Source organism: Ctenocephalides felis, unplaced genomic scaffold, assembly GCF_003426905.1.
Source record: "Ctenocephalides felis isolate EL2017-DRISC unplaced genomic scaffold, ASM342690v1 CF-g0.4_SCAFFOLD_00845, whole genome shotgun sequence".
NCBI lineage: Eukaryota > Metazoa > Arthropoda > Insecta > Siphonaptera > Pulicidae > Ctenocephalides > Ctenocephalides felis.
This window is the reverse complement of record NW_020536999.1, coordinates 13,610,160-13,621,713: the sequence shown is the minus strand read 5'-3', so window position 1 is coordinate 13,621,713 and position 11,554 is coordinate 13,610,160. Positions and strand designations below refer to the sequence as shown.

Genomic DNA, 11,554 nt, shown 5'->3' with positions numbered 1-11,554 from the left:
CTCTCAACATGTAATACATTAAAAGACCCCATTCGAGTTTTTTTTCTCTGACATTTACGAATTACCAGGAAAGTTCGATTCGATTAAGGAAATACTTTCACGACATTGACACAGACAGATAACGAACAAAAAAAAAATAGGAAAATGGAAGGAAAACTATGGTTGTACGTGCAGGGCCAAGTCAGGCCACATTTGTTATATTCGCTGCCGACATTTCGTGCCTTTCCGCCATTAACTGCGATCACGGCTCAATCATTTCTATAAACGCTACTTTAATATTAAAATATATGGATACATACACAGGAATACACAGACATACACTGTTTATGAATTTTCCGAAGGAGAAATTTATGTTTTCGCCAGAAACTCCGATTTCCTATATATATTATATGTAAAATTCTCTGTAATGATGTATGTAAATATACTTCTTGTATACGATTGTTCAAATTTTGATAAATCTTTCTGAAGTTTGTTAACGGATTTTTTCAGGATGTATGTGATTATCAAATGTATTAATATTGTAGAAATAAAGAGAAAAAACATGCAAGAAATGACATGTCATTTGAGACATTGTTTGGCATTAAAAACAAATGAAAACCGTCATCTGCCAAAAATTTGCTTATGAGTCTAGAAAATATGAAATGTCTACATTATTATTGCCAAAAAGCAGCTGAAATGTGCCAACTATTAAAATAATATCAGATACAGTATATGTATGGCAGATTGAATGATACACATATGAACAGGATTTGACAAATTAATTCAATTAAATTATGAAATTCAGTAATAATCAGGACCGGTCCTACCTTGAACGGCCTTAGGGGCGCCAATACAAGATTCGGATATGAAATTTTCAATATAGTTTTTTTTTCAAAAGATTTCAAGAAATATATAATTTCTTTGCATCTTTTACTAATCTTTGCACAATATTTTTAAAATTCGTTAAAAATTTCTTTAAAACAACAAATGGGAACGTAAAGATGAATACATACAAGTTGGCCCTTACGATATCAATTACTAGAAGTTTAAGATGCAATTTTGGATATCTTAAATAATAAAAAATTAAATTAAAATAATCCAACATGAAGTACTAATGTTATGTTATGGTTATGTTTAATAATGAAAGACTAGAATTTTTTGCTTTTCTTTATGATTTGCTCAATGGAATAAATCGCATAAAATGACCAAAATAAATAAGTAAAATGTTTCAAATGCCAAATATTAATTAACGATAATAATGGGGGCGCTGACGACCTCAGAAGTGTCTCTGGTAATAATGTATATTAAATTATTATTAAGAAAAATGCAATTTAGATATTACAATTACTAACAACCAGTAAAAATATGATACGAGATTATAAAAATTATAAGCAACATTATTGAAGCAATTCTTTTGGGTGGTAAAATCAAGTGTGATATTGTACTTTACAAGTGTAATTTTTTCTGAATTTGTTATACCGTTTAAAAGACTTCAATTTCCAATATAGTGTGGGAATTGAGATTGATCATTTTATTTAAAGCAGTTCAACATTTAACATCGCTCATATTGATGTACATATATGCATTTGGTATGAAGAGTAATTTAAAAAACTGTAGATAGTAGTATAGGATATTAAAAAATTCTAGGCGTGAGTACAGGACAACGTTTGTCAGGTCATCTAGAATTTATATATATATATATATATATATATATATATATATATATATATATATATATATACAAGTATAATTTCATAGGCACTTGATTATGTTGATTAATGGTGTGATCGTGTCCCAGATTGTATGCGAGCCGAGAGTGTGGTCTCCTAATTGATGATTTGTTAATTAACATCTGCTAAATACCCTTTCAGAATTCAACCCGAATCAATTACACCACATTAATCCGTTCTGACATTACTGTAATACACATTTAAAGTCCTACGGAAACTGGTACAATTATAAAAATCGTGGATTTGTAAAAATTTGCTTTTAGAAAATGCTCCGTGTTTGCTCGTATAAATGTGTAATAAATTCTCTCGGAATACTTAATCACTCATAAATTAATTTATTTTTTATTGATTAAGTCGATTATTTACACATATCGGGAAGTCCATGTAACTTGCAAAGGCAAAATACCAATACCGACTAGTTTTATAAAATAATTTAAGGTATCTTTTAAGATATAACTAATTTGTATTTTCCTATTTTTTTGCGACTTCGTAAGTCGATAAGTAGCAGCTAAAAGTACATATAAAAGATGGTTCGTTCGTGCGATGAAGGAAAAACTTTTTATTAGGGTTGGTTAGGAACTAATTCGATTTATATTAATGAAGGCGAACCGAAGTCGAGCACGCAGAGCACCAGCAAATTCAAACGGTACGTGGACGAGAAAAATATTGATTATATCAAAATATATTAGCTGAATACTATTGAATAAATACTGGGTCAGATGATTAACCAATAACTGATTTAATGGTAAACTGATACTCGGATGCAAGTCGGGTTGCACTGGATGCAAGGTGCATCAGATGCCGCAGACGATGTGAAAGTGCAATCGAATGCAAGAAGTGGACAGTAAGAGGATTTGCAGAAATGCATTTGCAAAAGAACTAGAAGACGTCGAAGCATCGGTGGTTCAGTGGTAGAATGCTCGCCTGCCACGCGGGCGGCCCGGGTTCGATTCCCGGCCGATGCAGAATTACTTTTTATTTTGGAAATAAATTTATTATTTAAATTATTTACATTTTTGACACTGTGTCAAATGCTCGAAACTAACCTCCCTTAAAATAACATTAGTTCGACTTCGCGCCAACATTTAGTTAAATTCAGAATCAAAAGTTGAATCTTTTAAGGTTTTTCCGATTTTTAACTTCCCGTATATAAATAAGTTAGTAATCGCAAAAAAAATGGGAAATAAAATTTTTTATATATCTTTACGTTTCAAAGGTTTCTGAACATTTAGGCAAATCTGAGAAAAAAATTGACGTGTTTGTGTATGTGTGTGTGTACGTGTGTGTGTGTGTACGCGTGTGTGTGTGTACGCGTGTGTATGTGGGCGGATACAATTTTTCGTCGGCTGCTTAGAGAACACCATTTGAATGATTAAAAAAACATTCGATTCCTATTGATAAGAAGACGTGCTGATTAGTTTTTGGCAAAAGTTGGTCCTGCTGTTTTTGAGAAAACGGAGCGTCCGATTTTAATAAATCAAAAAACATTTTACTTGTAATAACGAAATGAAGAACTGACTAAATTTTTTGAAAGGAAAATCTAGCAGTTTCGGAAATCAAAAGCCATTTGGCGGTCAAAAATGATCATTAGACATATACACTTCAAATTATCAGATATTTTATAGATAATTTGATAGTAAGTATAAATGATACAGACAGCGATACAGCGCTTAGGCGCTTCGAAATTGAGAAAAAATTCTAAATTAAAAAAAAAACATTAAATATGATTTTTCGAAAAAGTCAATTTATTTCAAAAATCTTAAAATTCTCAAAAAAAAAAATTTTTTTTTCTAATTTTGAAGTTTAATGCACGATGCCATGCACTACTATTTATTTTTAGCTAAATTGTGTTTTGGTCAATAAAGGTTCTCAAACACCGCCTCGGATAAGAAAGTTTTAAGTACAATTTTATAGAATAATTCCACTAAAGATACATATTCATGATTTATTATTACACAATAATAAAACTTATAAATTTTTCTCTCGACGACAATAAAAACTCATTATACTCTACTCGTGATCGTATTTCAAGTTACGTGTTATCTGATGATGTAACGAAAGGGGCTCGTAACGTAATTAATAGTGCAGTTGATTGTCGGGGAGGTTCTTAAGGGTAGTAACTGTACTTCTATTTATAACATTTGTAATGGAACATAACATAGAATTAAATTAGATATCTTTGTACGTGTTTCTTAAAAAATTAAAATATAATTATTGAAAATAATTATATTATAAATTATATTTTAATTTATAAATATTATATTTATATATATATATATATATATTTATTAATAATTATTTATTAATAATTAATTTATAATTAATAAATTTTTATAAATTATTATTAATAATTATATTATAAATTAAAATAATAATCTGTATCTGCATCTGTATCGTCCTCACCGCCCGCCCTGGATAATTCAGTTCGTATCTAGGTCTATTTTGTAGTTTGTTCTAGACATGAATAAACTCAATACTACCCCACGAGCGTGGAAAATAAAATTAAATATAGAAACGGCGTTATTTATAAGCACCTGTGTGCCATATTCAGAAAGGGCAATTAAACCGTGAGGACGTTTCATTAAAAATACATGATTAATTGTAACGGAGGAAAAACGAATGTTAATATCGTTTTGGAAATGTAATAAATAAAATAGATCGTGTAACACCGTTTTATATGTTTAGTTTGAATTTTTGTTAATAAACATGAAGTAGCAATAGGTGGTTAATAACTAAAATTTAATAAAAAATGAACCGTGAAATATTCATTATCATATTTATCATCTGTTTGATGAATTAAATTGAAAAACTATTAATAATGATAATTCCAACGATAATGAAGTCTTTTATATTCTCATAACAAGGTCGGTGGCCAGTTCCTCAATGCATATTAAAGAAATCTGAAAAGGTATGTGAATTCATTAAAAAATAAATTTAAAAAAAATAAAAGAGTTGCATCGGCCGGGAATCGAACCCGGGCCGCCCGCGTGGCAGGCGAGCATTCTACCACTGAACCACCGATGCTCGATGGAACATGAGGAATTGTACCATGATGTATGAAAAGATAAATCTGCAAACGCTCTAATAATCATTAAATTTATTAACAATGACCCATTTATTTAAACATTTTTGCTTATTTATTTGTTTCCATCGATTTATTCATTTTCATCTATTTTTTTGTTATTATTTATTTATTTTTATTTCATCCATTTATAAATTTTCATCAATTTCATAATTTTCGTATATTTAGTCATTTTTATCAATTTATTCATTTTCATCTATATAATCATTTCACTCATTTTCATCGATCGAATCAATTTCATCAACTTATTTGTTATCATCCATTTATTCATAATTATCTATTTCATTCATTTATTAATTTTCATCAATATATTCATTTTCGTATATTTAAACATTTTCGTCTATTAATCATTTTCGTCTATTTACTCATTTTCTTCCATTTACTCATTTTCATCAAATTATTAATTTTCATACATTTATTCATTTTCATTAGTTGATTTACATTCACCTGATTAATCATTTTCGACTATTTACTCATTTTCTTCAATTTACTCATTTTCATAAATTTACTCGTTTTCATCAATTTAATCATTTTCATAAACTTATTTATTTTCATCAATTTATTCATTTTCATCAATTTATTCGTTATCATCCAATTTATTCATCTTTATCGATTTCATGCATTCATTCATTTTCATTCATTTATTCACATTCATCAATTTATTCATTTTTATAAATTCACTTATTATCGTCAATTTAATCATTTTCATTAATTCATTAATTTTTGCCAATATTTTTGCCTGCATAAAATAATTTCCTACTGCAATCCAAATCAGTTTTACTCGTTATTCATCTGTACTATATTGAGCAACTAATTTTACAAATCAGTGTTTACAAAAAGCAGGTTCATGGTCGCCAATAATTGTAAACACAGTGACTTTTAATGTCCGTTTCAAGGATCGTCGTCAATCGTCGTTTTTGATGGTTTTGTCCTTTCGTACAAAGTTCTATATTATTACAATTGTTACAGTTAAAATGGCAAGAAGGTTTATTTTGTTTGCAATTAAAAGCGGCTGCTAAAATATAATCGTTTAGGCTTCGAGTTTATTTTTGCTGTTTAATTTGTTTGGATTAGCTCGAAGGATATTTCTAACTAATTGTGACTAACCGCGGAGGAAACTTAACTAGAAAAGTAATTGATAATATACAGTAAAACCCCGATAAGACGATTTATCAGAAGCCAGACCGGAATAAAGACACAATGTAATGTTATGGAGAAAGTATAATGATTTGGCAAGGATCAATATGAAAAGAATAAGGTAAATAATATAAAGATTATAAAAGTATATAATTAATTATTAATTCAATCTAGATGCAGTTTTTATTATTTTTATTAATTTTATCCTCTTGCACTTGAAATTAAGGAATTCCATACTATTGTCATCGACTTTAATAGCGCCTGGATGACGTCAATCTAATTTTTCATCTTAGGTGGTCAATAATTTATCGATGCACATTTTATTGTCCGAGGCGATGATACTTTATTATCGGATAGGGATTAAAAACATTTTGAAAAATTTCAATTACAAGAGATCAAAAGATGTATAACTTCATTATCATACTTCATAAATTGGTAAAAGCATCTCCTTCTACAAAAAATCTATGCATAAGTACCATTAAAATTTAAATATTTTGAAATATACATATAAATGGTCTAAATAAATACCATTAAAGCTTAGCAAGATGATTATTAGATAAATTCCAAACTAGTGGTGTATGGCGTCGTGCCTTTAGGCTGGAACTTCCAGTACCAGAATCAAATATTCGAAAAAAAAATTCAGTAATCATTAAATATTGATCAATGATTAACAACAATTGTTTTAACCATTTTCAAACAGATAATTATAATCGATATATATATATTTTATCGATCATAAAATATAAAGTGGCGGTTTTATCGCTCAAAACACTTGAGAAAGTTTACATTAGCAAGAGGTGCCGAATGAATCCATCTGAGGATATATTTCCTACGATTAGAATAACGCATTTGAAATATATACATTTTCAAACTGATTTGTAACTTTAAAATTCATATTTGAAGTATAAAACTTTGTACATTTTTAAAAATTTGGAATTTTTTTCTGAAAATTTTGAAATTTGCTTGAACCGTATAAGTAAACTTGTTTCCAAAGTCTGCCCTCCCAAAGATTTCTGTGAACATCTCCATCTCCATAAAATATTTTTCTGTCGGCGATGCCACCGCATCGCGAAAATCAATTGAATTGATCCCGAGAGTCAATTGTGTCGACCAAAACTCATCGAATGTCATTAATAAATAAACGAATTCCAACGGATCGAAAAATCGAACTCTTTTATTATGGTTGTCTTTGGAAACTTGCAATCAGACAAAGGATAATGAAACCAAGTCTAAATAACTCAAAGCCAACCAAAGAAAATATAATATTGAGAAAAAAGGGCTTCGGGGTGGTATACTTAACACAATGCAATTGGTTACCTGGTTACCATATTGCAAACCTCTGGAACTTATTTATTGATAGGTAAAATAAAAAAAAGTGCGCATAAGGTTCACACGCGATTGAAGTAAAACTTTATTGCTATTGCACAAGAAGGCATTTAAGTTAAAAATAAATACATATGGTAACAATGGTGATGCACACATTTATTAATGTTAACCATCATACATATTTATATAATTTTTTTCATTTGTTTTATTATTTTCGCTATACAATCAAAGCAATCATACTCACGCGACACGACGACCAATCACAATCGACCGTATAGAAATATTAATCGAGAGCGGTCTTCCGTTGCATTTGTACAGAGTTACTCCCTAGTCTCGCCTAAAGAAGTTTTACTTCAATATGAATTTTAATCCTACAATTTTATTTGTTGTCAACTTTCAAAATTGTTTTGTTTTGTTTGAAGAACTATAAATGATAAACTGTATCCAACATTTTTTTAAGAATTTTCAAGTTTTTGTTTTACAGTTGTTTTTTTTTTAACTTTTTGTTGGGTAAGTTATAGTAATCGCAAGAAAAATGAAAATGAAAATTTTTATATATCTTTACGTTTCAGAGGTTTCTGAACATTTTGGCATACCTCAGAAAAAATGGTGTATTTTGTGTGACCTCAATTTTTGGTCCACGTTTTCGGGGCACGGATCAACCGATTTGAATACAAAAAATATTCAATTCCTATTGATAAGGAGATGTGCTGATTAGTTTTTGGCAAAGGCAGGTGCAGCCGTTTCGGAGATACGGAGCAAAAAGTGCAGAAAATAGAAATCGACTTTTTGAGAGAACGGAGTATCCGATTTGAATGATTTAAAGAAATTCAATTTGTAATAATTGGGAGAAGTAGTGATTAGTTTTTGGCAAAGGCAGATTCAGCCATTTTGAAGGTAGAGATTTGAATGATTCAAAAAAATTTGTGCTTGTGTTGACAAAGCAATTGCTTTTGGGGGATAAAAATATTTCGATTTTTTTTTTCAAATCTTTTTTTTATATTAGACAATGTTACAGTATTTAAAATAATCTATTTGAAAACATTTAATATTTCTTGAACATTTCTTTACGGTGCGGAAAGTTTCAGCAATTTGCCTTAGGCCACAAGTTTTGTAATTAATCAGAAGTGCGAAAAAAAACAACCTCATTTATGATATTTATTGAGCATTGACATTGTCACCTGAAAGATACCTGTATTCCCTCAGCGCAAAAGCCAATCTATCTTGTGCTTTACTATATTTTTTCTTCTCAAAACATCGTAAAATAAATAATTCGTCGATTTACTCAATGTTTTGACTCGTATCCCAGCGTGTGTCTGGTGGGACTTGTATGTCGTAATTTGTCCTCTCTTCACCGAGAAGGAGAAAAAACTGAACTGAGAAACGAACGAACGAATTTGATAAAAAAAAGTTACATCGAATGTTCTGCAAGCAAGAGCACTCCTCGAGTGCCCTTAACGAGGTCTTATTGTGCTTAAGGTAAGTTGCTCTTCTTCTTCTCTTATAAGACGATTGAGGGGTTGTTATGATTTCCAAGTCATTATCTGCCAAGGACATTCAGGAGGCAGATGGATTATGTGTTCAAGGACATGTAAACAAATGTACGCAAATTATATAATGCAAAAGTTTTAAAATTGATCTTGGACGTAAGACTAAGACGTAACGTATCCGACAGACGGACTTTGGATTGTTGATACTAGAGATCAGTGTTTTTTAACATGAGGCACTTGCCCTTCAGGAAACAAATTGAAAAAGGTCTCAATACGAAAAATGTTTTGAACTGGTAATAAGATTATACACGAGCCATATATAACAAATAATAAGCTTTAAAGCTTTCTTATATACTTCAAATAAATAATTTTATCTTTATAATTCAGTTTAAATAATTCTTATAAATATTAAACAATGTCCTTCATTTTAAACCCGATTGATTAAGTTTTTTTATTTACTTTTCTATATGCATATCTAAACGTCGTCGTCAAATTCTCAAAGCTCGTATATATTTTGTCTATAAAATAAGATTAATTTCTCGAATATTTTATTAGGGTACGTGTTCTAGCAATTTGCCCTAAGGTACGATGCCATATACCACTAGTTCAGATTATAATTACGTAATATTTTGGCACGTCTGACCAATGTAAGAAGAATCACAATAGTAACAGTTGATTTTGCTTACTAGATCTTTCTATTTTGTTAAAGGAGTTTTATCTTTGATGACAGAAAATAAAATTTTTACGGAGGAAATTGTATTTTGCGTAAAGACTTTTGAATTATTTTGTAGAGTTTTGTTAAAATATAGTATCGACTTTTTTTTCAGAAGCATGTGTTTGATCTTGATCTTCCTTTATGTAACTTTGTCTCTAAAAACAATTTTATCAATAAAGAGTGTACTTTTATTAACTTTTTTTCAGACGAAGAACAATTTTTGCAATTATGTTTATTCGAGTCTGCCTTCGTCCGAAAATAAGTTAATACTTTTGATTGATAAAATCATTTTTAGTGACAAAGTCAACATACGAGTATATTATTTGTTTAAATCTTATCAAGATCATGTTTCTTGGCAGACGTCCTGAATATGAAACGAACATAGATCCGAAACGTCTACAGTAAATAAATAAAGAAATGGTTTTTTAAAAAACTTTTTCTGTTTTTTATTACTTTTTGGACTCTACATCCCGTATATAAAATTCTTCTCTAATGACGTATGTTAATATACTCCTCATAAACGATTATCCGGATTTTGATAAATTTTTCTGAAGTTTGTTAAGGGATTTTTTTTAGGATGTATGTGATTATAAAAATAATATTGTAGAAGTAAATGGAAAAAAATGGAAAACATTTTGATATTTTCAGATGACAGTTATCTGCCAAAAATGTCGATTCACTTGTATTCACAATTCTAGTATATAATATCCACATTCATGATTATGAATAAGAAAAATGTAATATCTACAATATTATTGCAGAAAACCAGCTGAGATGTGCCAGAAATTAAAGCAATATAAGATACAATATATATGTTTGGCAGCTGAAATTGTACATATCAGTTTAATAAATAACGCAGTAAGTCCAAAATTGCATATACATTATTTTTTTAAACTTATGCATGTCGCATTTTGGTTTACTTTACTAAATTATTTAACAATACAAAAAATATTTCTACTTATCAAAAAAATATTCAGAAATTAGTTTCATGTGTCAAAAATTCATTTGTTTGGAATTGGATATGGAATATTTATCAAGTTGTTCTTAGATTTAACTAGATTTCACAAATTAATTCACCTAAGATTTGAACATAAACAATAATGTTCATTAAAATATAAGAAAAAAAAAAGTACTTTGGAAATTATAATTGCCAAAAAGCAACTAATATATCGTACGAGATTATGAAAATTATGGACTAAATTATTGAAGCAACTATGTTGTGTGGTAAAATCAAGTGTGATATTGTTCTTTTTACCGCAAATACTATATTATTTTTTTCTGAATTTCTTATACTGCTTATGCTAAGACCATAAATGAATCACAAAGGCTCAATCATCAATAGGATCAAAAGTAAAGAATAAGATATTAAAAAATTTGGAACTTTTAAATTGTAGACGTGGGTACAGGACAACGTCTGTCGGGTCATCTAGTATATTATATATATATATATATATATATATATATATACATATTAAGTCCATTTCAAAATGATCCCCTCCTGCCATTCACGTGTAAATATTTGTCATATGTACATAAAATGCGTATAATATTATGTCCCCGCGACCTATCTCACGCGAAACGTGAAGGAATTTAATGGAAGGCGAAACGTGCGCCCCGCGTGTCACTGACATGACACATGTCATAAATTTTCGACAGACTCTTAACGCCGTCTCCTTAGGACGAGGACACACTTGCGATTTTATACGCCACTCTAGAAATCCACAATAAAGAGAATCGAGGTATCCAAAAAATTTCCGAAGGAGAAGTTCATGTTTTTGCCAAACAATATAACTAGGTAATTTTATGTTTTCTCGACGTTTAAGTCATTCCGAATCGTTTGAGATTAATTTGGAAAATGTTAGTGAGTGACACTGCTATGAAAGTATGTTATACATTATTACGAATCGTTTGAGATTAATTTGGAAAATGTTAGTGAGTGACACTGCTATGAAAGTATGTTATACATTATTACGTTTACAACTCATCATCTCAGATTTTTAACTAATTACAAGTATAAAGGTAGGTTTTTAGCATGTATTTAGGTTTTAAGTAAAAATTTATTCTTAAATCGTGAGTGAACCGAAAGTTGACCGGT

The 11,554-nt window shown here is 29.5% G+C and overlaps 1 protein-coding gene and 2 non-coding genes across 3 annotated transcripts in view; 2 read left to right on the top strand and 1 right to left on the bottom strand.

Moving 5' to 3' along the window:
* The first annotated feature begins 1,237 nt into the window (after positions 1–1,237).
* The window catches only part of LOC113378200, a 33,322-nt gene continuing 23,005 nt past the window's right edge, over positions 1,238–11,554 (top strand). Inside the window, exon 1 of the mRNA XM_026618733.1 lies at positions 1,238–1,270. Within this exon, the coding sequence (XP_026474518.1) occupies positions 1,238–1,270 (33 nt within the window). The remainder of the gene's footprint in view (positions 1,271–11,554) is intronic.
* Positions 2,604–2,674, top strand: Trnag-gcc. The gene has a single exon. It is a non-coding gene; the product is annotated as a tRNA-Gly (tRNA).
* Trnag-gcc lies at positions 4,663–4,733 on the bottom strand. The gene has a single exon. It is a non-coding gene; the product is annotated as a tRNA-Gly (tRNA).